Raw genomic sequence first — 26,907 nt, 5'->3', positions numbered from 1 at the left:
ATCTTGAAAAACAATGCATTTAATGCATCTTAAAATAATGCATTAAAATTGACTACCGGTCCTCCAATTTTTTTTATGACTATGGTCTTTGGAACAAAAAAGGTTGGGAACCCTTGCTCTACTCCACTGCTTAGCTCAAGAGTCATCTAAGAGGGCTTACAAGGTACTGCTAAATCAATATACATTTGTAGGCTTGGGGGGACAACCCTGTTTAACAAAATAGAGCACTAAAAGAGGTTGTCTGAAAGTTATGTACTCGTCCTACGGCTTTTGTCTTTTTGGGCTTTTTGTCTTTTTGAAAATCTGCCTTTGCGACACTTAGGCCTAGTTTTTATAATTCAATATTCATCTAGATGTATTAGTTTCCTATTGTTTTAGTTTTCCAAGATGGGCATGAATATGTAGGTAGGCCTATATATGCTACTGAATTACATTAGGCCCACACCTTAGAAACATAAAAACAATGAATTAGCCATTTACTGTGTGGAACAAATTGCATTACTTATGTATGCATTACTCTTCACATAGCCATACGTTTCTGGATGGCTTGCGATGGGCCAGATGAAATAGTTGCATAATGGAGGAGCGGGCAGAACTTGTATGTGATGAGGTCTTGATAGTGTTATCTGAGCTCTGTATGCAGAGCCCTCATGGCTGAGGGCAATGTCTTGAGACGGGGCTGCTGGCCCTTTAAATGCGCTCCCACTCTTTTCCCTCCGCTGCGTAGAAGGATCTCCATAGGGGGGTTTCTCTTGAGCAGAGCAAGCCACCGTTGTCTAGACTACGATCAGTAAATCAAAGCATCAATCTTAGGTTGATTAGGATTGATTCGTGCCGAATAAAAAAGCGTCTTGGAACGGCGAAATACCAGATAACACGGTGGAGTCCAGTGGGTCACTATCCTGCACAAAGCGTCGGGAGTAGCTAACCCGGGCGGCACAGGAGTGGCGGACGGCGTGCTCCATCTGTCCTCACCTAGCCTCGCAGTACCAGCTGGGTAAACTGTCACCACATCTCCAGTTGCAGCCGTCCCTCTTTCAGTAGAACCACAACTCACTGCTTAACGCGGGCGTGTGTGACGGTGCGCGTCAGCCGTTGCCGGCATCACGACGCGCGGCGCGCTGGTTCCTGACGCGGTGCGGGCGGATAACGCTGCCGTCACACGGAACAAGGGGAAAGGGGACGCTGCCACACACACACACCAGTGTCTTAGACCTCGGCTTAATTCTTCTTGACTTGTGGAATATGCACATGCGGTATATTGTTGTCGCGATGTAGCATTTGTAGGAAAGCGAATATCGATATAAGTAAATTAGCGGCGGGTTACTCCGACACGAGTGTGTTGTTCGCCATTGTGCCCCCCTCAGCACATTCATTCTATACAGGGGTGTGTGTGTGTGTGTGTGTGTGTGTGTGTGTGTGTGTGTGTGTGTGTGTGTGTGTGTGTGTGTGTGTGTGTGTGTGTGTGTGTGTGTGTGTGTGTGTGTGTGTGTGTGTGTGTGTGTGTGTGTGTGTGTGTTGACGGCAACATGCGATGTCCGCTGAAAGACCGGGCTCTGTGTAGAAAGGGTCGGGCCAAACGCGTCAAGAGTCCACCGCCAGCTTACATCAGCATACAGTAGCCTCTAGTAATGGGTGCTTTCACTTTTGAACGGTAAACCACGCCTCTTGTCGGTAAACCACGCCTCTCGTCCGTGTCTCTGCTCTGTCTCCCACTCACACTTACCAGCATCGCCTCTCTCTCATCAATCCAACGGTGCAGGACCCGCTTGCTCTTCCGCCGGGTACCGCAAGGCAGACGATGAGATGTCCGGTACTACTTCCCAGGCGGAGACCCTAGATGCCACGGCGCGGAGCATCCACCTCCACCAGCCCCAGCTCACCAAGTTCTGCGATAACCACGTCAGGTAGGTGGTAGGGGTGAAGTCGATTGGACCGCAGTGTAAATTTCATGAAAGTGAATTTTGATGCGATACATATTCCTTCTATGTGTTTAATGGAACTTTTTGCATGAAGCATTGATGCACTTTGACATGTGAAAAATGAATCTAAAGTTTTGAATGTCACTATGTATTATTCTTACGTGTATTTCATGAGAATACATGAGGGATTTCCTAACAAAATATGAAGGGAAAGGGACAAATATATTTGGGTGTAGTGGTAGAGAATGTGGTTATACAACTTCGGTCCTGTTCATAATGCCTCTTAATAACTCACTGATTATGTTTCCTTGTTTGCCCCTTGTGTCAGCGAGGGGTTAAAGTTTGTCTGCAGGTTAAAGTGTGTCTGTGGCTGCGGACAGGACACTCTGAATTCACAAGTTCATTAGTTTAGTTTAGCTCACATGTAAATACAAGGCATTATAGCTCATCATTTGGGCTTGACAATAATTAAAGCAGCCATTATGGGTGAAGTAGCTATCGTTAAATATGGCTGTGCAGACCACCGTTGGGTGCCTCGCTGGGTGACCCTCTGTTTATGAGCTCCAGCGCTCAAACACTGTCAATCTGCAACATATTGAGAATAATGTTGAATGGCCAACTCTGGGTTACCTTCTTTTCCTCAGTGACGAAACATTTGCCCCTGTTTAATATTCTCTAAATGGTATTTGAAGAGATTCATCTGATAAATGGCCGATTGTATTAACCTGGAAATCCAGACCCACATCTAGAAAGCTGTAGGGACTGGCAACAAGTAATGAAAATGGCCCAACTCGAGGGGCGTCACCAAGCATGCATTTGAAAATATCACTGCACGCAATTGGATAACACTACGACCAATAGAAAAATAAGAAGAATACACAGGGTGACGTATCAAGACCAGCGGAGCTAACCAATAGATAAGACTCTTGCTGTATCCGGTCAGTAAAACAGCAACGCTTTTGGCCCGCCTATATCAGATAAACCAATGTGATTGGTTAATGTTCTGGGCCAGGGGAATCGGGAGTGAGTATATTGCACGTTCCCAGAGTGACTTGCTGAGAAAATTCAAATTGTGCTCTTGCTAGAACTCTGGATTTCCAGGGTATCATTGTATTGCAATGGCCAAGAAACGAGTGAAGTAGAGAAGGGCGGTTGAATCCTAATCCAATCGTATCCACACTACTGACTTTGACGTCCCTCTGTTAAACAAGCAACGTAGTGTCCCTGTGTCTCCGCTGCCCTCCACGTGGGGACATACTGCGTTCATCTGGCTATCTCTTCCTGACTCATTCACAGATAAGGAGTGACCAACTGACTGACTGAGGAATCTTTTAATCAATCCCCATGCATCTGTTGATGAGGAAATGTGTGCTGGCTAGTGGCAGTCGAGCACACACACAGTTTTGCTACAGAATTAAGAAATCGCTAAATTGATCTGCCACCCCACTTTTTTATTGTCTGGCGCCACAGTGAACGTGTCTCCATTTTCTGTGGGCGGAAGGTTTTGCTTTTAGCAAGAAAATAACGTCCGCTGATGGGCCATTAGCCCACGGAGGAGGTTTAGCTCTGAAAGGGACCTATTTTTAATGCTCTCATTTGATTAAGGTGTGTGTGTGTGTGTGTGTGTGTGTGTGTGTGTGTGTGTGTGTGTGTGTGTGTGTGTGTGTGTGTGTGTGTGTGTGTGTGTGTGTGTGTGTGTGTGTGTGTGTGCAGTAAAATAAACAGTGTATTCATGACTTGCAAATAAATTAAATGGAGATGGACTAATTAACTTGTCGTCGTTCTGATGTATAAAGTCTGCAGTTCCGCACACTGTAAACCTGATTCTGTTTACACTGCCCCCCCCCCCCCCAACCAGTGTTCAGAACCAAGATGGTGAATAAGGCCCATTAGGGTCAGATTATGTCTGTTGCTCACAGCTGTGGTCACAATCAGCTTCACACAACCACAATAAATAAAGCAGCCAGCTGTGTGTGCTCTAGTCAATGTCATTGTGTGAGTGTGGAAGGTTACCAAGATTGCATGTGTGTGTGTTGGATTGTCTCCTCTGGTATCAAGTCCCTGTGATTGGATGGATGCAGCCTTATCTATGGGATCATGTGTGTAGTATCAGTCACTCGGGTGTTTCCGGACTGCGTGCGTAGGTAGGTGTCAGGCCAGGTCTGTTTCTGCTGTGGTGTTCGATGTCACACCAAAAAGTTGTGTTTCTGTGTGAGATGTTGAGGCAGCCTTTGGGGTTCTAACTCTCTGCAGCACCAGACCCTGGCCTCTAAAAGCTCTTAACGTAGCTGTTGGGCAACATCAAGGCTAATCAATACATTTGTCTGATCAATAACTGCTGATTGATTGACAGTCTCCCAAGTCCTTTTCCCGCTTCTTTTCTGGGATGTTTGTCTCTATTTTTAGACTGAAGGGTTGTTGTTCTTTGGGAAGAAGTTTTCAGCTGTTCCCATAATGGCTAATGGCCTCTCCCAATCCAGAGCCAGATGTCTAATGGAGTTTCTCCAGAGCAGCATTTGTTGTGAGGATGATGTTTTAATTAGGCTTGTCCCTTGTTTTTCACCGTTGCCCTGTGGTCAGCTTATGTTTAAGGCTGTATCTTTAAATAGTTATCTTGTTTGATTTTTAACATTGGCTTCATGGAGTAGTGAACAACAAATATTTGTTGTTTTAAATGTGGTAATATCGTCTGTATGATCTTCGACATGGCAGCCTATGCCATTTACACTATGTAAGTGTCTTTAAGTTTTCTCTTCTGCGTCACGACTGAGGGACACTGATGGCGAGGTGTGTTTTGATTTGTGGCTCATCTGGGAAGAGGTTGTTGGTGGCTGGTTTTTCTTCCCAGAGAATTGTCGTTAACGCCACAGTGATGTGGATTAGGGCTGCCTGATATATTGTTTTCTTATTGAAATCGCGATACGCGCATGTGCGATATTCGTATCGCTGGAAGTGCGATTAAAAAAAACTTTGACTACTACTTTGTCTAGAGTGCCTTGTACTTTCCACCATAAAGCTCTGTATAAAAAGTGTATAACGCTACAAAATCTAAATCTACGTAGTTTTTTTGTAATATCTCAATACGTATTGCAGAAAGACAAAATATCGCAATATCGTGAAACCCTAGTGTGGATGTGTGGACCTCATTCTGAGCAGCAGTTGATTTTGATGTTTGCAGTCGAGAAAGGGTTATGCTTCTTGGACACTTACAGTATAACACCACAGTGTATGGTGAATTTCTTATGCAACATTGCTCATTATAACATTATAACTCATTATAACACTAATACAAACTCATCAAAGTCGCTGTGTCGTACCTATACACAATTCTTTTTAAAGTCTTTAAACTCAAGCTGAAACGGGGTTTGCTTACACTTGAACAGAGCTGGCCTACGTGACTTAGTCGGGCATGAATAGTTAGGGTAGGTAAAGTATGACCCTGAATAGTTAGGGTAGGTAAAGTATGACCCTGAATAGTTAGGGTAGGTAAAGTATAACCCTGAATAGTTAGGGTAGGTAAAGTAGGGCCCTGAATAGTTAGGGTAGGTAAAGTAAGGCCTGAATAGTTATGGTAGGTAAAGTAGGGCCCTTAATAGTTAGGGTAGGTAAAGTAGGGCCCTTAATAGTTAGGGTAGGTAAAGTAGGGCCCTGAATAGTTAGGGTAGGTAAAGTATGACCCTGAATAGTTAGGGTAGGTAAAGTAGGGCCCTTAATAGTTAGGGTAGTTAAAGTAGGGCCCTTAATAGTTAGGGTAGGTAAAGTAGGGCCCTTAATAGTTAGGGTAGGTAAAGTAGGGCCCTGAATAGTTAGGACAGAGTGAATAGTACCCTTCACAAGATGCCCAGCCGCTCCTTAATGTCATGCATCTGAATCCACTATAAGTCACTTTGGATAAAAGCATTTGGCCCGTGAATGACCGGTCGATTGTAATGTGATCGTAACGTCTCCTCTGCCTCTCTGCTTTTAGCACAACCAAATATGGCGTCCTCACCTTCCTGCCGCGCTTCCTCTACGAGCAGATCCGCCGCGCCGCCAACGCCTTCTTCTTGTTCATCGCACTCATGCAGGTAGGTTCAGGCCCGCCCGGGACCCCGCCCGACCTCAGACCCCCAGAGCTAAGAGAGGGCTATGGGGATGCCTTCTTGCCCAACTGAGGTTTTTATTTATCAATACAGAAAGCAAGCCGCTCCTAATGAAGCCACTGGGTGCAGGGAAGATGGGATATCTTCACTCTCACCTCACATGATGGAGCTTTCCAGAGCCAGGAGCCTTACGTTCACCCTGCTGTACACTACTGATGATAAGCTTGTCCTGTAGGGTAGTATTTCCCCAAGTTACTGTAAAGAGAACTCTTGTGGCTGGGTGGTTTTGGCTTCCTCACGCATGGGGCCCCAGGCTGCCTGCAGGGTGTCTTAAAGTAACAACGATTGAACAGCAGCCAACTACACACTTTTTAATCCCCTTCAGAGAAATGTGTCTGGAGATTGTTCATGTGCCAAATAATTGCAGGGGTGGGGGGGGGGGGCACATTGCAGGTGTGATTGGCCGGCCAGGCGCTCACTGGCTGTCAGCTTCCGGGTGAATGACTTTCTGGTTTCGGCCACCTGGGGTGCGTTCAAAGTCCTTGTTGCTACATTCTCCTTCCTGTTGCGTGTTCGTTACACCCTTGAGTAAGAGGTAGCAGTTAGTGGTCGGCAGGAGTGAAGGAGCAGTGTGGAGAGGATACAGCCTAGACTTCAGCATTACTAAGGGCAACGATGACTTGATGATATGGGCCAATCACAACCCTCTTCCACCTACTGTATGGCCTACAAATGTATCATGACAGTCAAACAGTCTCCGAAGCATTTCCTCTGTTTGAAACTGATGTATACTTGTTTGGAAGGTGGTGACTTGAGGCTGTTTCTGTAGCTATCGGAGAGCAATCAAATCGCTTTGAAACAAGACAGACAAGAAGTCCTCTTCCTGTTGCAGTGAGTTTGTAGAGACGTCTGTTTCCTTTCCTCAGCAAATCCCAGATGTGTCGCCAACGGGTCGGTACACCACGCTGGTGCCCCTCATCTTCATCCTCACCGTGGCCGGGATTAAAGAGATCATAGAGGACTATGTGAGTACCACAGCGCTCCCTACCTCTGGAGGACCCAGCCGCTAGTCGGCCGTGTGATGCATGGTAGCTGGGGGGAGATAGAGTCTCACAGCACCCCCTACCTCTGGAGGGCCAGGCTGTGTGATGCATAGTAGCTGGGGGGAGGTAGAGGGTGGCCTGCAGAGTGAACCAATGCCTTGAGAAGGGATTATCCAAGTATCAATGACTTAACAACCCTCCCATAACTTCACCTAACCCCCAGAGGACAAGCATTTAGGACTCATCACCGCCCTCCCCCTGTCAATAACACAATCAAACACGGAATCAAACACAGGCGCAGTTAGTTTAACCTCAGTAGAGTCATGTTGAAACCTATCCCTGTTTGACAGAATAAATGAGAAACAATAATAAAAGCCGTCTCTCATCCCTCAATAGAAAAGGCACAAGGCAGACAACACGGTCAACAACAAGAAGACAACAGGTAATGTGTGTGTGTGCGTGCTTGTGTGTGTGTGACGGTTTTCCATGAGCTCCCGGCATCATTTGCCGTGTCTTTTGTCAGTCTTTCATTGCTGACTAAATGGCCCGATGTTTGTCACTCAACACGGCGATCAGCAGAACAATAGTCTAGTCTCCATGAATACTGCATGAGGAGCTTCTATAGGCTGACCGCCCTGTTGTCCTCCTCTCTTAGTTCTGCGAAACGGAGCCTGGCAGACTGTCATCTGGAAGCAGGTAACCACCGCTACGACGCTACCACCACCACCACCCTGACTCCTGTCCTCTCTGTCTGTCTCCATCGGCTGTCCCTGCTGCCTCAACCTTAACCTGTTGGCCTCTCTCTCTCTTCTCGGTCTCTCCTCTTCCGTCTCCTGTCGCTTTCTATCTCTCTGTCCACATGTGAACTCGGTTCATCTCCAGCGTCTTGCCTCTCCCGTGTGTACATGTTCTGATGATTGGAAGCTATGCTGTGCTTTACTGACGCTTTATCTCTCTCTCTCTGTCCCTCTGACTGTCTCTCTCCCTCCCTGTCTCTCTCTCATCTGTCCATCTCCCTCCTTCCCTCTCCCTCTAAAACACCCCCTTTCTCCTACTCTCCCCATCTGCCACCTTGCCTTCACGCTGTCGCAATACTGCACCCTGGCCACAAGGTGGCAGTAGGAGACATAGTGAAGGTGACCAATGGGCAGCATCTTCCAGCTGACATGGTCATCGTGTCCTCCAGGTCAGCTGTGTGTGTGTGTGTGTGTGTGTGTGTGTGTGTGTGTGTGTGTGTGTGTGTGTGTGTGTGTGTGTGTGTGTTTTATAACAACGAATGTGTTTGTTGTGTCTTTATTGTCATAAATGTTTCTTTGTGTTTTGTCTATCATAGCTGTTTTCAAGCGTTATTAAATTATCCAGGCATATTAGTACATGTGTTTCTTTGTAAGCATGTCTTGGTGTTTTAATGATGTCTCTAATTGTGTTAATGTATGGTGTTCTCTCCACAGTGAGCCTCAGGCCATGTGCTACACGGAGACCTCCAACCTGGACGGAGAGACCAACCTGAAGATCCGACAGGTGTGTGTGTGTGTGTGTGTGTGTGTGTGTGTGTGTGTGTGTGTGTGTGTGTGTGTGTGTGTGTGTGTGTGTGTGTGTGTGTGTGTGTGTGTGTGTGTGTTCTGCTCAGAGGACATCCTCCGGCTGGGCTCCAGGGTCGTAGTCTGTCGGTCGTAGTCTTCTGCTGTGGCATGCATACACTCAACATGTGTATTTAGGAGGAGTTTAAAATGTGTGCTTGTTGTTTAAAGGTGTGTGTGTGTGTTCCAGGGTCTCCCGCTCACTGCTGGGCTTCAGTCCCTAGAAGAGCTAATGTCTCTGTCCGGTCGTCTGGAGTGTGAGGGGCCAAACAGACACCTGTACGACTTCACTGGCACCCTGCGGCTGGAGAACCTCAAGTAAGACCCGCACGGCGCCGTCCACCAGATGAACCACTCCTGAACCGGTTCTGGCCAGCTTGGTACATCAGGCCCACCCCCCTACGGTCCCTCAAGCTATTAACAGACCCACCCATACCCCATGTATCCCCGGACTAAACCCCAGCAGCAGGAGTAGCCAACTCTGTTTGGTTCCAGCTGGGAACCAAATCCCTGTTTTGTGAACCAATTCATCAATTAATCTCGTCTAAATGCTCAGAGGCTGTTTCGTGTTGCTGGACAGGGGGAATAAAGACCCCTCTGAAGTCATGGTGACCTCCTTGCTGCATTATTGGATGACAGCATTATACATCTATTAGCCGATGTTATTAAACGTTTTTACACTGCCAAATATGCCCGCCTTTTTCCTGGCATGTTCTAGGCGTTTACTGACTGAGGTAATATACCAGCTTGATTTCGCACCCCAATTTACCCTCTCGGACCCTACACAAATTGGGGGGTTTAATTTTCATGTAAATGTGATTGGACGGCTTCGCAGTTCCAAGGGCAGGACTTGGGTACTCATCAACATGAGTACTTCAAACTGGAAAGACGTTGAAATGCCTATTGTCTGTTGTAAGTGGTGAATTACATGCGAGTGGTTGCGTCCCTCAGCCCTGCTCCGCTGGGGCCCGACCAGGTGCTGCTGCGAGGTGCCCAGCTCAGGAACACCCAGTGGGTGGTGGGCATCATCGTCTACACGGGACACGACTCCAAACTCATGCAGGTCAGTTCAAACCGGCTGCTCTGAGGTTTTGCATACATTACGGTTAAGGGAAAGTTCTGTCTGTGTTATTAAATGGTAAAAGAATCAGCCCAAATAAGTCGTATTTGTCAAATAAAGAAAAGGAAAGCTAAAGATGCATGCATTTTATTTTTACCGATGCTAATCCTGGCTGTGTCTCGATCTCATCTTCTTTTGATTTACATTTCTGTTTCCCTCTTTTTAATTTTTCTTTCTCTTTCATGCGGTGTCTCTGTGTCTCTGTCTCTGTGTCTCTCTCTTTCTCTTGCTTCCCTCCATGTCTCTGGTTCCAGAACTCGACCAAGGCCCCCCTGAAGCGCTCCAACGTGGAGCGGGTGACCAACGTGCAGATCCTGGTTCTGTTCTGCATCCTGCTGGTCATGGCGCTGGTCAGCTCGGTGGGCGCGGCCATCTGGAACCGCACGCACACTGAGGAGGCCTGCTGGTACCTGTCCCGCGCAGGTGAGGACACACACACAGACAGACAACTGAACAAGCAAAGCATGCATCAAAATTGGGGAGCAACAATGAATGAAGTGATGAATGAATAATGTGTGTGTGTGTGTGTGTGTGTGTGTGTGTGTGTGTGTGTGTGTGTGTGTGTGTGTGTGTGTGTGTGTGTGTGTGTGTGTGTGTGTGTGTGTGTGTGTGTGTGTGTGTGTGTGTGTGTGACCCCTGCTGGATTTCACAGGTTCATTCAAAAAGTTCAGAAAAGAAGGACTTGTGTTGTTCATTCATCATGTGTGTGTGTTCAGGGGACATCTCCACCAACTTTGCCTACAACTTGCTGACCTTCATCATCCTCTACAACAACCTGATCCCCATCAGCCTGCTGGTCACTCTGGAGGTGGTCAAGTTCACACAAGCTCTCTTCATCAACTGGGTACGGTGTGTGTGTACATCTGTGAGCACGCGTGTGTGTTTGTGTAGTTGATGGTTCTTTAAAACATGACGACAATATAAGAATGGGTTAAGGTTACATTCAGATGACTTTGTGCCCGGCCTAGGATGAGGAGATGTACTACAGCGAGACGGACACGCCCGCAATGGCCCGAACCTCCAATCTGAACGAAGAACTTGGTCAGGTGAGAGATGGCTCCTCCCACTGTTGGCCTTCAGAAGAAACTAAAAGATTTAGGCTCCTCCCTCCTCAGGTCTCGGTACCACATTAAGAGTTTGTTGTTTGCTTAAACACATTGGTCCTTAGTTTAACAAACCATGGTCAAAGACCCCCGAGGTCAAAGACCCCAGAACACGCAGGTTTTTTCGTGCCTCCTCTCCTTTACTAATGAGCTTGTGTCCAATATCGGCTTTCAATGAAAACCAGTCCATTCATTTGGTGTTGTTTTTTTGTGTCTCGTCACCCTCTGCTTGTCTTGGTCCATCTCCCATTTCTCCCCTTATCTCCCCTCGTCTCTCGCAGGTGAAGTATCTCTTTTCAGACAAGACGGGAACTCTGACCTGCAACGTCATGAACTTCAAGAAGTGCACCATTGCCGGGATTACATATGGGTCAGTCTCCTCTCCCCTTTGTGGAGTGATTAAAGGTTGTTCTTCCCAAAGTCGCCTGTAGCAGGCGCCACTTTCCCTCAAATCTCTGTCAGAATAACAAGAAGCCTAAAGCCTTGTTTATAGTCTCCTTGTGTGACCTGCGGAGTGTCCACACCACGGACCGCAGACAGGACGACCATAAAGGTGCATGGAAGACGACTATCAATTCAGCTTTATTCTGCTCTTTGTTTTCTATTCAGTTCCTTTAAAGTAAATACACCTCCTGCGTTATCATAATATATATAATCCATTTATATAATATCTATCAAATTGTCTATTATTTTGACTAGGGATCCACCGATCCGATATTGGGATCGGATATCGGCCCCGATATCAACATTTTAGCTGGATCGGGTATCTGTAAAAGCAAACCGATCCGTAAGACCGATCCATCCCTTTTTAAATAATATTTTAAAACATATTACGTGACATGGGCTACATCATGCATGCCGCGACGCGCGAGCATTGAGTGGAGTTGCTGCGACAGACAGCATGGGGCGCACGAAGGGGTCTGTGATTTGGAGATATTTCAGCCTCACCACACCAACTAGCTCGACGGCTGTTTGCAATGCGTGTAAAGCGAGCGTTGCCTCGGTCGTATGCGGAGTCCAGCCCGAGGAGCTGGCTCTTCTGGCGGAGGAGTCCGCATACGACCGAGAGGTCGGAACAATGGAGCGTCGGAAAAATTATATGGACCCGAAGTGAACTGACAGCTGTCTACTGAAAACATCACTTTCTCCTCCATTCGCATTTCATAATATCAGAGAATATCCCCGTCAGTTCGGCCGCGGCGCAATGAAGGAATAAAGATCGTAGTTACTACTTTACAACCTTGTTCATGTACTTTTAAGTTTTAGTGAAATCGAAGCGTAGTGTGTACTGAATGCATGTTGATGATTATACACTTATTATAGGGGGTAACTACATTGGCACGACACCGGCTTCCTCCATCTTCTGCGCCAGCTTTTTAAATAAATCGCTGACCCGAAGTGAGTTGACAACAGTCTGCTGAAAACATCTTTCTCCCACTGGAGCAGCCCCTCCGCCGCCCGTCCGTATACGGCATTCCCCCAATTCATTCTCCCCCATGGCCGAGATAAACCACACTACGAGTCTTTACTTGTTGTGGATGTACCTGAGAGTCTGAGAACCCGACGCGGTCTTAGATTCATAATATCAGAGAATATCCCCGTCAGTTTGGCCGTGGCGCAATGAATGAATAAAGATCATAAAAACGTCGGAAGAAATAAACGTTTATTTTAACAGATGTGCCCGAAGTTACTACTTAACAACCTCATTGATGACCCACGTTTAGGAAAACATGTACTTTTAATTCAGCCTTGGGTGAAGTCGAAGCGTAGCGTCTGTGTGCTTCCACCTTTAATGAATGCATGCCATGCGAGCTCCCGCGGCCAGGGATACGCTTCTTATAGGGGCTAACTACATTCACTGGCTTCCTCTATCTTCTGCACCACCTTTCTTAATAAATCGCCGTTTCTCGTTTTCCGACGGCGACAACAACACGTATACCGTCTCCTTCTACTTCCGGCCTACGGCCTCCGGAAAAGATCTCGAGCATGCGCAGAATGTGAGCTCTGAAACGATGCTGTTTACATGCAGGTAGAGACCAGACTATGAACGACTTATCTAGGTGTTCTTATCCGATTTAGCTTGTCCGTTCACGTGCCAATTTTTGTGCAAAGTAGATTGGATAAAGGTGTTTACATGCATTTTACGTCCTGTTGAGGTCTTATTTGTTTAGTTACCCGATTATGACTCTGCACGTAAACGTGCTGACTGATATCGGATCGATATCGGGTATCGACCGATACGCAAGGCCCCGGCATCGGTATCGGAACTGAAAAAGTCGGATCGGTGCATCCCTAATTTTGACCGATACTATACTAGACCGGTTGCAATATTTAACGATCCACGAGTAGTTGTGTCCGCTGCTTTGCTTGGATGTGATCAGAGCTAATCAACTTATCTCCTAATTGATTTATTTTGCCCTAAACCCTCCGCGCCTCAGACACTTCCCTGATCTAGAATGTGATCGTTCCATGGAGGACTTCAGGTCAGTGTGCCCTGCTCTCCTCCTCTATCCTCACCTGTTCACTACTACACATATCAACTGCTCTGCTCTGAGTTTGGAGCTCTGCTAATAGATGTGCTCGTTCAACTTTCCCAATGTCTCAGTAGTGCTTTGTTTCTATCAGTCAAAGTACTTTTCTGGATGTATGAAAAGGCCTTGTGGTAACTGGTAAATACTTTGCTGTTATATTATATGATGTCTTCTCTCAGCCAACTTCCAGCCAGCAGCAATAACTCCACAGAGTTTGACGACCCCGCCCTGATCCAAAACATTGAGAACCACGTAGGTCCTTGGGATTGTCCCTTTTAGGGGATTTTTGATTCAATTTCAGTTTTACAAAAGTCAACTGATTGGCATGCATCCATTTTGATTGTAATTTGTGTGTGTGTGTGTGTCTGTCCAGCCCACCTCCTCTCAGATCTGTGAGTTCCTGACCATGATGTCGGTGTGCCACACGGTGGTCCCGGAGCGGGACCAGGAGGCCCTCATCTACCAGGCCTCCTCCCCCGACGAAGGGGCGCTGGTCAAGGGGGCCAAGGGCCTGGGCTTTGTGTTCACGGCCCGCACCCCAGACTCAGTCATCATCGACGCGGTGCGTTATGTTTGTGATGGGCTTTGGTCTCAGGGTCTGACTTTCACTGCCACACTTTGGTCTGTTCACCTGCCAGTGAAGAAATGTTCTGGCTAAACAATTGTTTTAATAATTAAATGGTCAAATCCATCCATCATTGGCTGCTGGCAGGGGTTAGTTTTGGTAAATTTAGTTCTGTGTATTTATATTGGATCTATTTCTATGTCTTTGTCTGTGACACTGTTTGTGACCGTGTGCGGGTTCTCATGTAGTTCATGTGTTTCTATAGGTCTAATTCTCTGCATGATCAATGTACATCCATGTGTCTCTTTGTTCACCACTGTTGGTGACTTCTGTGGACGTAAACCGTGTTCGTGTTCAGCTTCACTGAGAGGTCTTCTTCTTCTGTTCTCCACAGAGAGGGAAGGCGCAGACCTACGAGCTCCTCAACGTGTTGGAGTTCTCAAGGTCAGTGTTTCCCAAACTTTTTTTCTGGGGACCCATTTTTTTAAAATTACAATCCATCACGACCCAATTCAAAATAGTACAGTGCTATCAAAAACATGCTTCTTGTTTAAAGTTTTTTTAAATGCTCATGCCGAACAGTTAGGTTTGTGTTTAAGGGCAACTATTGTTATCAAACAGTCAATCAATCAATCAATTCGAACAGTCAACATTAATCAATTCGTTAACCACATAAGATAAGTTAAAACTTTATTAATCCCGGGGGGAGCAATTCGGGTGTTTCAGCAGCAAGTAAGTAAGACAGTCAAGAAACTGTAGTGATAGATGCGAAAATAGTGCCAACGTTTTTTTTTTATATATACATTTATTTAGCGACCCAATTAAAATCTCCCAGTCTTTGGGAAAGACTGCTCCAGGTAACCTGACCTCAATTTCAAAATATGTGCCAGACATACAGAGGAATCGAAATTGCGTTTATCTCCGACCCACGGTGCAATAAGAACAAAATAATAAAATTAGGTAAAATAAGATATACAGTAGTTAGTATAATAGTAAGTAATAATTACAATAAATCAATTCTAAGTAGGCAAAACAAAACAGTATATATAAAATAAAAAAAGTTAATAAATTGAAATGTGCAATATGAGGAACATTATTTACAATATGGGCAATATGCAGTAAACTGAAGAAATTAAAAGTGTACATTTGAAGGGCATTTCAATGTATAAATAGGTGTGCATACCCTCCCTACACCTGTCCATCGCTTAGTAGCCATGCTTGACGTCTGCCGTGTCTGAGACCTTCTGCTCCTCTGTTTGTCTCCACAGTAACCGCAAGCGCATGTCGGTGGTGGTGAGGACCCCCAGCGGAAAGCTCCGCCTCTACTGCAAAGGAGCCGTACGTGTGACTAGAACACCTGCTTCATACCCTCAGGGTACCTCTGTTCTCGTTGATCATCCTGTTTTCATGTGTTGTTTCTCCAGGATAATGTGATCTTCGAGCGGCTGACAGAAGCATCACAGTACAAGGAGCTGACCGTGGCCCACCTGGAACAGTTTGCTACTGAAGGTAGGAGAGAACAAGGGACTAGGAAGGAGGGAAGCTAGAATAGTACCTTAGACATACAAGCTCCTGCCTCCCCTGCAATATTTCTTCATTCCATTAATTAAATTTTTAATGGCATAGGATATTTTATAGTACACGATGCCTCGTTTATTTGCATGAAATTGATTGGTATTAAAGTCCTGCTTTTAAAATACTAAAATGATTACGATCACACCTGATATGTGAAACCAAAAGGTGGGTCGCATTTTCCTTTTCTGATTTGCTTAGAAAACCTGTTGTTTCCCAGCCATGGACATGTCCCCCTGTGAGGACCAGCTACCCTGAAGGCCCTCTCTAGAGTCTAGAGGACTCTGAGCTGGGCTTACTGTTGCCTAACCCTGTTCTCCATGCAGACAGCTAGTCAATGAAACACCCTAGTCCTGTACAGTGTGGCAACACTGGTCCTGTATATCCCCCTCGGCAACCTGGTCTCACAGGAATCCGTGAAATGACCACGGGCACTCAAAATCCGTGGTGGCCTCACAGAATCACTTAAATTGTCCATGATATGGCCACGGAATTTGCTCCAATGCAAGTTAATGACACTCATATTCCGTGGCACACATACAGATCCCCGTTTCAACGACCGAGTTGTTGATGCTTTGTTTTATGTGTAGGGACCCTAATCATGCTACTGCAGAGGTTTGGTGCTTTTTTGAGCTATATTATTGGTTAAAAAATGCCCCTAGCCAATAACATGGAAGCCAAACATTGTGCCGGTTAAACTCTTATACTCGATTATCAACGAAAAAAGGGTCTGGAGGGCTAATTTGATGTGTGTACATGCCAAAAAAAAGACCCTGGGTTCAATTTTCACCGGAATTACACTTTAACTCAAAATCCGTGGTGGCCTCACGGAATCACTTAAATTGTCTGTGATATGGCCACGGAAATTGCTCCAATGCAAGTTAATCCATATTTCGTGGCACACACCCAGATCCCTGTTTCAACAAGAAATTACTACTATGTATGAATGTATGAATGTATGAATGAATGAATGAATGAATGAATGAATGAATGAATGAAAGAAAGATATGCAGATTTTACAGAATGTTCTCAGCACTATGAATCACTGTGCTGAGAATGATCTCCTCACTGGAGGCTTCTCCAGTGAGGAGAGGTTGGAAGATCCTCCTTTATTCTCAACATTGTTGAGAATAAAAAGTGTAGATTGCCCAGACTACTGTAATGAATTAATGCCCTTAAATATGACTACTTTAATGCCTTTGTATGTAATGTTTGTTTCCCTGGGTAAAGGGATATTAGCACCTCCTATTGCCTATTGAATATTACTTCAGGGAGGACGTTCCTCCCTCAGCCTCCATTGACTCCCATTCATTTCTCGGGAACTACTGGCGGCCGGTGAATAACATGGGGTTCAATGGGAGAGAGGAGGAAAGTCCACCTCTAAGTGGGTGGGACTAGCTAAGGGATCTGATTCGTGTCAACGTCTATTCATGAATAAGCTGGAGCCCTGGCTGCGCTATGAACCAATAAGCAGGAGCCCTGGCTGTGGAGCAGCCCGGAGGCAGGGTTTATCCCCTCAAGTCTCTAGGCTACGAGAACCAACGAACCCGCTCGTATGCCTCGTTTCGACCAAGCGGTGCTGTTCGTTGCGGTACAGTGCGGCTCTGTTCGCTTATTGGCGTTTCCACCGAGAGGTGCGGTTCAGTTCGCTTATATTGGTGTTTCCACCGCCAAAAGTCAGCCGAAATGAACGAGCTGAGTCTACCTATTTTTTGGTACTCCACCGTTGGGTTACCAAGCCAACCACTTAAAAAATATCCCGTTTGGTATGACCTGGTCACTGATATCTTTGCAACACAAACAGCGAGGAGGATTGACTTAATCTATAAAGTCCCTCAATCTTAATACCATGACCAACATTCCGAAACATCCATTAATTAATTAATTAATTGAATTTATATAGCGCTTTTCTAGACACTCAAAGCGCTTTACAGTGAAGGGGGGACCTCACTAACCACCACCAATGTGTAGCACCCACTTGGATGATGCACGGCAGCCAATCAGCGCCAGAACGCTCACCACACACCAGCTTGAGGTGGAGAGTGAGGGAATTAATGAGGCAATTATATATAGGGGGATGATTAGGGGGCCAGATTGAATGAGCCTGGTTGGGCAGTTTAAGCCAGGACACCGGGGGATCCCCTACTCTTTGCGATAAATGCCCTGGGACTTTTATGACCTCAGTGAGTCAGGACCTCGGTTTTATGTCTCCTCCGAAGGATGGCACCTTCCACAGCACAGTGTCCCCGTCACTGCACTGGGGCATCGGGATTGATGTTTTTTTGGCCAGAGGGAACTGTGCCACCTACAGGCCACCACCCGACACCACTTACAGCACCTGGTATTCCGAGGCGGTCTCCCATCCAAGTACTAACCAGGCCCGACCATGCTTAGCTTCCGAGATCAGACGAGATCGGGCGTGTTCATGGTGGTATGGCTGTAAACATCCACATTTGCCTCAAACAATGTTAGGCTTACAGCCCATGTCAATAGTTGTGAAATTATGTTTTTGTTGTTCTTTTAATTGTTTGTTACTCTGACCATTCTGTTTAATATTGTGGAAAGGGTGTTAGTGAATGATTCAGAGCATGATGCTTGTGTCTCTTTTTTTAAAAACAATTGTAGCTGAAAATAAACATAAATAAGCAAAAATAGGCCTAATGATAGGCCCAGATTTTTTTATTTAGTTTTACAAATCAAGAGTAGGCCTGATTTGACTAATTGGCTTTGCATCTTTTCCTTTTGCCCTTGTAGTCCAAGACATGCTGCCCACCAGCTTTCAAAGTACAATGCTGCCACTGGTGGATTTGTATCAATTTTATTCAAATAATTATCCCTCCCTGCTATTTTGTAGTTCACCAAAACACCCTGAAACAACTTGATTCTCACATACTTATGCCACCATACACCACCAACAGTGCAAGCAGGCCAATGGCAACCAAGCGAGCAGTCCTTCCTCCTTCACTTTAAAAACCACCAGCCGCCACTATATATATATATATATATATATATAAGTAATTTCATGGATCCCTGTGAGACCTGGTTGACTTGGCGTGTGCCACAGAATATGAGTCATTAACTTGCATTGGAGCGAAATCACAGACAATTTCAGTGATTCCTTGAGGCCACCACGGATTTTGAGTTAAGCACCTGTGGTCATTTCACGGATTCCTGTGAGAACAGGTTGCCCTCGGAGACGGAAAAAAGGGATCTGTTTTTTTTAAGCACCCGTGGTCGACTTGGTCGTTGAAACGGGGATCTGTGTGTGTGCCATGGAATATGTGTCATTAACTTGCATTGGCGCAAATTCAGTGGCCATATCACGGACAATTTAAGTGATTCCGTGAGGCCACCACGGATTTTGAGTTAAGAGCCTGTGGTCATTTCACGGATTCCTGTGAGAACAGGTTGTCCTCGGTTGCCCTAAGAGTTTTCTGAGTCATTCTCCTTCTCCTCCTCCTCCTCTCCAGGCCTGAGGACCCTGTGTTTTGCCTATGTGGACCTGGAGGTGTCTGCATACCAGGAGTGGCTGAAGGAGTACACGCGCATCAGCACCGTGCTCAAGGACCGCGCCCAGAAGCTGGAGGAGTGCTACGAGCTGCTGGAGAAGGTAGGAGCAGCCAGGGGGACCCAGACACAGGGCTCTGGGTTTAGTGGAACCTAGTGGAACCCAGACTGGGGCTCTGGGTTTAGTGGAACCTAGTGGAACCCAGACACAGGGCTCTGGGTTTAGTGGAACCTAGTGGAACCCAGACTGGGGCTCTGGGTTTAGTGGAACCTAGTGGAACCCAGACACAGGGCTCTGGGTTTAGTGGAACCTAGTGGAACCCAGACACAGGGCTCTGGGTTTAGTGGAACCTAGTGGAACCCAGACTGGGGCTCTGGGTTTAGTGGAACCTAGTGGAACCCAGACACAGGGCTCTGGGTTTAGTGGAACCTAGTGGAACCCAGACACAGGGCTCTGGGTTTAGTGGAACCTAGTGGAACCCAGACTGGGGCTCTGGGTTTAGTGGAACATAGTGGAACCCAGACACAGGGCTCTGGGTTTAGTGGAACCTAGTGGAACCCAGACACAGGGCTCTGGGTTTAGTGGAACCTAGTGGAACCCAGACACAGGGCTCTGGGTTTAGTGGAACCTAGTGGAACCCAGACACAGGGCTCTGGGTTTAGTGGAACCTAGTGGAACCCAGACACAGGGCTCTGGGTTTAGTGGAACCTAGTGGAACCCAGACAAAGGGCTCTGGGTTTGAAGCCTACTGTCCGCAGTCTGTACCCTGGTGAGATGTCTGTCCCCTACCCCTCATAATGACATGCACCAACATGGAAGACATTCAATGTAGGTTGCTCTGGGAGAAATCCTCTGGTAAAATGACCTAATGGTAGGAGGACTTGACTCTGTGGTCATAGTCTGTGAAATTCTCTTTTCCTTCTCGTCTGCCTCAGCGAGGTGAGCCCTACTCTCTCTAGAGTCCTTAGAAGTGGAGTGAGTTCAAACACGTGGCTTTAGCAAATCCAAAGCAGTTCTAGACACGTTAAAAAGCTCCCTCCTAAGTGGATAAGGTGATTATCGACCAGGTTTTGGGGTTTCCGTCATGTTCCACATCCAGCCAGCAGGGGGCAAAGTGTCCCAGCCTTCGCTCTGGTAGCCCCACATTGTGCTGCTCTTAATAGTCATCTTCGGGGGAAACTACACAAAGGACTAAGGGCTCTGTCCCACAGTGTGGATGAGTGTGGAATGCCACTGTTGTTTTGTACACACCGGTAGCAGAGCTCAAGTAAACAAAGAGAGAGAGGGGTAGGAAAGGAACCAGAGAGGGGGTTTCAGAGTAGCTCATGAATCCACAGCAATAACGGGCACATGAAGGATTGAGTTGGAGAATAGTGTCTATAGTTCAATGTGTGGAGAAGTTTAGTGTGAGTATAGGACTAGGAAAAGGAATCTGAAGGGGGGGCTGCAGACTGTTAAACCAAAAGGCTAATTACCGGCACTAGCCTGCCAAGGTCCTCATAAAACGTGTAGTCAACAGCACCGCACTGTTACCTTGTGTGTGTGTGTGTGTGTGTGTGTGTGTGTGTGTGTGTGTGTGTGTGTGTGTGTGTGTGTGTGTGTGTGTGTGTGTGTGTGTGTGTGTGTGTGTGTGTGTGTGTGTGTGTGTGTGTGGACGCATCCATCTGTAGCTTTGTGTGTCTGCTGGTTAGGAGCCTAATGGGGGTTACATGTGTGTTTTTAAAATGCCAAACAAATTGAAGGAAGTGCATGGGGGGGGGGGGGGGGGGGGCACTAGACACAGAGGCCCCAGCATTGCTGTGATTAAAAACAACGAGTTCATGGCTGTGGCTCTGGTCCTGCGTATTAGATTAGCAGACACACACACGATGTCCTCTGATTCACCTTAATAAGGTTCAGCCTTGTTAGGGAGTTATTGTCTCTTCAGTGAATGTTTAAATCAATAGGTGTAATTCATTCTGATGCTGTTGTTGAAGTCCCTTACTTTTTGCAATCAGGCCAATCGTGTGTGTGTGTGTGTCCCTTCTCTCTCTCCCACTCTCTCTGTGCCCCTCGACCCCCAGAACCTGCTGCTGCTGGGGGCCACGGCCATCGAGGACCGGCTGCAGGCCGGGGTTCCGGAGACCATCGCTACCCTGATGAGGGCCGACATCAAGATCTGGGTGCTGACCGGAGACAAGCAGGAGACAGCCATCAACATAGGTGAGGACTGAGGGCCATAGGGGAGGACTGAGGGCCATAGGGGAAGACTGAGGGCCATAGGGGAGGACTGAGGGCCATAGGGGAGGACTGAGGGCCATAGGGGAGGACTGAGGGACATAGGAGAGGACTGAGGGACATAGGAGAGGACTGAGGGCCATAGGGGAGGACTGAGGGCCATAGGGGAGGACTGAGGGACATAGGGGAGGACTGAGGGACATAGGGGAGGACTGAGGGACATAGGGGAGGACTGAGGGCCATAGGGGAGGACTGAGGGCCATAGGGGAGGACTGAGGGACATAGGGGAGGACTGAGGGACATAGGGGAGGACTGAGGGCCATAGGGGAGGACTGAGGGCCATAGGGGAGGACTGAGGGCCATAGGGGAGGACTGAGGGCCATAGGGGAGGGAGGACTGAGGGACATAGGGGAGGGAGGACTGAGGGACATAGGGGAGGGAGGACTGAGGGCCATAGGGGAGGGAGGACTGAGGGACATAGGGGAGGACTGAGGGACATAGAGGAGGACTAAGGGCCATAGGGGAGGACTGAGGGACATAGGGGAGGACTGAGGGACATAGGGGAGGGAGGACTGAGGGCCATAGGGGAGGGAGGACTGAGGGACATAGGGGAGGACTGAGGGACATAGAGGAGGACTAAGGGCCATAGGGGAGGACTGAGGGCCATAGGGGAGGACTGAGGGACATAGGGGAGGACTGAGGGACATAGGGGAGGGAGGACTGAGGGACATAGGGGAGGACTGAGGGACATAGGGGAGGGAGGACTGAGGGACATAGGGGAGGACTGAGGGACATAGGGGAGGACTGAGGGATATAGGGGGGAATGAGAGACGTATGTGAGGACTGAGGGACATAGGGTGGGACTGAGGGCCATAGTGGGGAATGAGGGACATAGGGGAGGAGGACTTGATATGTGCAGCAGACTAAAGCTACAATACTTGCTCAACATCTGGTAGTAATGGAGGAAAACAAAGTTGACAGGAATAGGATGTAGTGGGACGTTAGATGTTTCCAAACCCAACAGCAGTGAATAGGTTCCCTTCTTACGGCCTTTATTTGTTTTAGTACATTGTGTTCCCAGAAACTATTTCTGTGTTTGTTTGATTTTAGTACAATAATTCACTAGATACTTATCATCTGAAGGGGTGAATTGAAAGGGACTAATGTGTGAATATAGAACAGGGAGGGGGGGTAGAATAACCCAGGAAGCATTAATATGGACACAGGAAGCAGAAAGCTGTTCACACTCACTTAGAGCCATGCATTGCCCCAACGGCCCCCAAAGCGCTTGTGTAACCTCACTCATGCCCAGCTATCCTTTTAGCACGTGTTTTGATTAGTTTTTCACTAAACTCGTGACTCGAATCCTGGTCCAAAGCACCGCCCCTCTGACCACACACACACACTCTCACTCACTCACTCACTCACTCACTCACTCACTCACGCTCTCTGACGGCAGCTCTTTGTGTATCAGGTTACTCCTGTCGCCTGGTGACACATGGCATGTCCCTCATCATCGTCAATGAGGACTCTCTGGATGTGAGTACACACACACACACACACACACACACACACACACACACACACACACACACACACACACACACACACACACACACACACACACACACACACACACACAGTACAATACAGCAAAGAGAGGGAAGTGTGTGAGAAAGGGGTTTTCTCAGTGGGGAATGACTTAAGTGTGTGGGGAGGGGGGTTGGAGGTTACCGTGGGAACCAGGGTGTGGTGCTCTCCCCAGATTGGTGGGTGGGACTCTTTGTCTGTGCACAGGTGGAGGTAATTACAGTGTTTGGTGTCCTATAGGAGAAAGGGATGAAAGGAGACGGAAACTACTGCCACTATTCTCTCTCACTCTGGCTCGGGCTCTTGCTCTCTCTTTTTCTTATACAATACAATGTATAATATGTGTATACAATGTATATATGTGTGTGTGTGTGTGTGTGTATTGCTGCTTTTCCACCGACAGTACCAGCTCGACTCGACTCGCCACGCCTTTTTTGCGTTTCCATTGGCAAAAAAAGTACCTGGTACCGGGTACTTTTTTTAGTACTACCTCCGTCGAGGTTCCAAGCGAGCAGAGTAGGTACTTTTGTGTGACGTAAACAGGCTGCTGGCAACTGATTGGCCAGCGGCTGTAAATGGGAATAATCACTCATAGTTAAGTTGTGTCCGGCGTGGCTGGAGTCCACGGACCCGCTCCCGAGGATCAGCGTTTCACTGTTTCGTTTTAGTGTCGTTCCTTTCCCAGGGCTCGAGTTTCGCCTCCATCAACGTTACCGTATGACAACAATAGACGCGCAGTCATTGCGCTTTATATTTTATTTTATTTCCCATCATAACCTTTCCTGGGAATCAGGAAATAGTCTTGATCAGATTCAGATTTCCCGGGAATCGCGTCTCCTGTGATTAAAACCTAATGACGACCCGCCCATGTTGGAGAGGTTCTTTTCTACGACCCGCCCACATTGAAGAGGTACTTTTTTAGATGGAAACGCGACGTGCCTGGAACCAAACCGAGTCGAGTTCAGTCGAGTCGAGTTGAGCTGGTACTGTCGGTGGAAAAGCGGCATATGTGTGTATGTATGTATGTATGTGGGGGCTGGTGGGCTGGTGCTTGGCCCAGATGAAAGCAAAGCTGCCTTTAAGAGTGAAACTTATCTTACGTCCAACTTAAAATACCTTCCCCAGATATAACACAGATCTGTGTGCATGCAAGGTGGATGTTCTGGTGAGCTATTGAAGGACCTGGATCGTGTTTCCTTATCAACTTCTCACCTCCAGATCAACCTTTGACCCATTTCTATTCATCTGCTTGTTTCCATTCCTTGAGTGGAAACCTGTCCTCCTTCTTGTCAGTTCTTGCTCGCCTCCATCATGTACTCCCCACCCCACGCCCTCCACGTCTGTCAGCACCCTTCCTATGCACAGGAAGAGAAGTGAGCGGGCGTGTATATTAATATCCGTTAAGGACCAGGATGTGTGTGTGTGTGTGTGTGTGTGTGTGTGTGTGTGTGTGTGTGTGTGTGTGTGTGTGTGTGTGTGTGTGTGTGTGTGTGTGTGTGTGTGTGTGTGTGTGTGTGTGTGTGTGTGTGTGTGTGTGGCAGGGAGCGAGGGACGAAGAGTAGGTCTATAGTGGCAGGGAGAGAGGGACGAGGAGCAGGTCTGCAGTGGCAGGGAGAGAGGGACGAGGAGCAGGTCTATAGTGGCAGGGAGAGAGGGACGAGGAGCAGGTCTATAGTGGCAGGGAGAGAGGGACGAGGAGCAGGTCTATAGTGGCAGGGAGAGAGGGACGAGGAGCAGGTCTATAGTGGCAGGGAGAGAGGGACGAGGAGCAGGTCTATAGTGGCAGGGAGAGAGGGACGAGGAGCAGGTCTATAGTGGCAGGGAGAGAGGGACGAGGAGCAGGTCTATAGTGGCAGGGAGAGAGGGACGAGGAGCAGGTCTATAGTGGCAGGGAGAGAGGGACGAGGAGCAGGTCTATAGTGGCAGGGAGAGAGGGACGAGGAGCAGGTCTGCAGTGTCAGGGCTCTGGGGGCGTTAAGGGGTAATCTGATCCTTTGGGCGCCCCTCCTCATCAAAACAAAGCGTGAACGTTGGCTCCTGGGTAAACGACCTGGGACGCTGTTATTGTGACATGCTCCATATGTCCTCTTCAGACCACATGGCAAACACAGACAGACAGACACCACACAGATACACCACACAGACACAGACGGACACCACACACACAAACACAGATTGACACAGACACAAACACACACACACACACACACACACACACACACAGACACACACTCACACACACACACACACACACACACACACACACACACACACACACACACACACACACACACACACACAGACACACACACACACACACACACACACACACACACACACACTGACACCAACACACACTCAGTCAGATAATAATAATAATAATAATAATAATAATTATATATTTTAAAATATATTTTATTTATAAGGGGTATAAAAACATCTAAGAGGGGGGGAAGGTTTTGCTAAAAATAAATGTCTTAAAGGTCCCATGGCATGAAATCTTCACTTTATGAGGTTTTCTAACATTAATGAGTTCCCCTAGCCTGCCTATGGTCCCCCAGTGGCTAGAAATGGCATTAGGTGTAAAACGAGCACTAGGTATCCTGCTCTGCCTTTGAAAAAATGAAAGCTCAGACGCGCCGATTTGGAATTTGGCCCCATATGTCGTCATAAGGGGCCAGGTTACCTCCCCTTTCTCTGCTTTGCCCTCCCAGAGAATTTGGCCCGCCAATGAGACAATGAGCTACGACATAACACGCAACACAATAACGCAAGCTTGCGTAAAGCTCCCATTTGGTGAAAAGACTAGACTCAGGTTCTCTTGTATTTCCAAAACAAGACTCGTAGTGGGGGTTATCTTCTTCTTGAGAAGGAATTGGGAACCGTGACATGGAGTAAAAGGGATTGTTGCCCGCTGCCCGCCGCCCGCTGCCGAGGCAGCACAGCCGCAGCCGGCAGTGGTGCTCCGACGGGGGACAATCGCGGGCAACAATCCCTTTCTCCTCCATTTCGCGGTTCAGTCTGTACTTAATATTGACGTGGAAGAACCAGAGGCGTCTGAGAACCCGACGCAGTTGTTTGAGATTCATAATATCATCCGGAGGCGCACACAGCTTTTGACCATGATAATATATATTATATTATATAGATATCTAAATATAATATGATATTATTTAGATATAGAGCTCCAGGACTCCTGCCGGAGCACCCGGAGTGTTCAGTGTTCCACTGTAAACACTAGCGCATGGTACCATGGCCGCAAGCAGCTCAGGGCCACACCCCCACCCTCCACCTTGACTCGCCTCTAAAAAACGGCAAGTTTGTGGAGAGCTCATTGTGGGACTGGCTCGTAGTGGCTGTAACTCTGCACCAAGGCTGAATTTCTTGAACATCTTCAAATACTGTATTAGGGGCCCACTAACACCTATATAAAAGCATCCATAAAGTATCATGCCATGGGATCTTTAAGACCTTTTTTAAAACAGTCAGTGGATTGTGGTGCCCTAAAGGTGTCAGGGAAGGCATTCCACAGGCGTGGAGCAGCAGCACAGAAGGCCCTATCTCCCATGGTAGGTTTGGTTCTGGGTATGTGGAGGAGGTTTGAGTGAGTGGAGTGGAGGGAGCGTGTTGTGTTATGTGGGTTGAGAAGTTCTTTGAGGTAGGGGGGGGCATGTCCATGGATGCATTGGTGGGTGAGGAGGGAAACCTTATACTCAATCCTTGTGGAAACGGGAAGCCAGTGGAGTCTGCCCATGCAGGCTGTCCACCAGCCTGCAGCTCGGCCTCTCCTCCTGTCACTTACCTTCTACCCATCTTTAACTCAATAGCTCACACTGGCACATGAAACACATATATAAACAGGCTCCAACCAGTGGAAATCAATATGGTCTGCCTCCTCCATCATAGAGGGACAGACAGACAGACAAAGTATGGAAGTATGTTGACACATGATATTTTTCTCTTTCTGGTAGACCAACGCACACATCGTCAGGGCAATCGACTTGATAGTCATCTGTCTTTTCCCGCAATCCCCCTGTGTTGTCGTTCCAATGCCTGCATCACAGAACTTACCCA

General features: G+C 47.4%; 1 protein-coding gene and 1 non-coding gene across 10 annotated transcripts in view; one reads left to right on the top strand and one right to left on the bottom strand.

Moving 5' to 3' along the window:
* The window catches only part of atp8a2 (ATPase phospholipid transporting 8A2), a 60,661-nt gene that overhangs the window by 9,992 nt on the left and 23,762 nt on the right, over positions 1–26,907 (top strand). For 4 of the 9 annotated variants that reach the window (XR_014637479.1, XM_084475368.1, XM_084475365.1 and 1 more), the window contains 22 exons: positions 1,763–1,907; positions 5,890–5,989; positions 6,931–7,029; positions 7,444–7,489; positions 7,703–7,743; positions 8,160–8,233; positions 8,499–8,568; positions 8,818–8,945; positions 9,579–9,690; positions 10,002–10,170; positions 10,464–10,591; positions 10,716–10,793; positions 11,132–11,220; positions 13,289–13,333; positions 13,561–13,633; positions 13,755–13,943; positions 14,341–14,390; positions 15,215–15,284; positions 15,371–15,455; positions 18,989–19,128; positions 21,090–21,228; positions 22,718–22,782. Coding sequence is in view for 8 of the 9 variants with exons in the window: in XM_084475368.1 (XP_084331494.1) it covers positions 1,763–1,907; positions 5,890–5,989; positions 6,931–7,029; positions 7,444–7,489; positions 7,703–7,743; positions 8,160–8,233; positions 8,499–8,568; positions 8,818–8,945; positions 9,579–9,690; positions 10,002–10,170; positions 10,464–10,591; positions 10,716–10,793; positions 11,132–11,220; positions 13,289–13,333; positions 13,561–13,633; positions 13,755–13,943; positions 14,341–14,390; positions 15,215–15,284; positions 15,371–15,455; positions 18,989–19,128; positions 21,090–21,228; positions 22,718–22,782 (2,135 nt within the window). In the remaining variant the exon portion in view is untranslated. Of the gene's footprint in view, positions 1–899; positions 998–1,519; positions 1,655–1,729; positions 1,908–5,889; positions 5,990–6,930; positions 7,030–7,443; positions 7,490–7,702; positions 7,744–8,159; positions 8,234–8,498; positions 8,569–8,817; positions 8,946–9,578; positions 9,691–10,001; positions 10,171–10,463; positions 10,592–10,715; positions 10,794–11,131; positions 11,221–13,288; positions 13,334–13,560; positions 13,634–13,754; positions 13,944–14,340; positions 14,391–15,214; positions 15,285–15,370; positions 15,456–18,988; positions 19,129–21,089; positions 21,229–22,717; positions 22,783–26,907 lie in introns of those variants that run through there. The other 5 variants (XM_084475369.1, XM_084475370.1, XM_084475367.1 and 2 more) reach the window with 5 other exon arrangements.
* On the bottom strand, positions 17,845–17,963 carry LOC311355916 (5S ribosomal RNA). Its single transcript, XR_014637552.1, has one exon. It is a non-coding gene; the product is annotated as a 5S ribosomal RNA (ribosomal RNA).

Source organism: Micromesistius poutassou, assembly GCF_964030765.1.
Source record: "Micromesistius poutassou genome assembly, chromosome: 11".
Lineage (NCBI taxonomy): Eukaryota > Metazoa > Chordata > Actinopteri > Gadiformes > Gadidae > Micromesistius > Micromesistius poutassou.
Note: the sequence above shows the minus strand (reverse complement) of the source record. Positions and strands in the feature narration are given on the sequence as shown.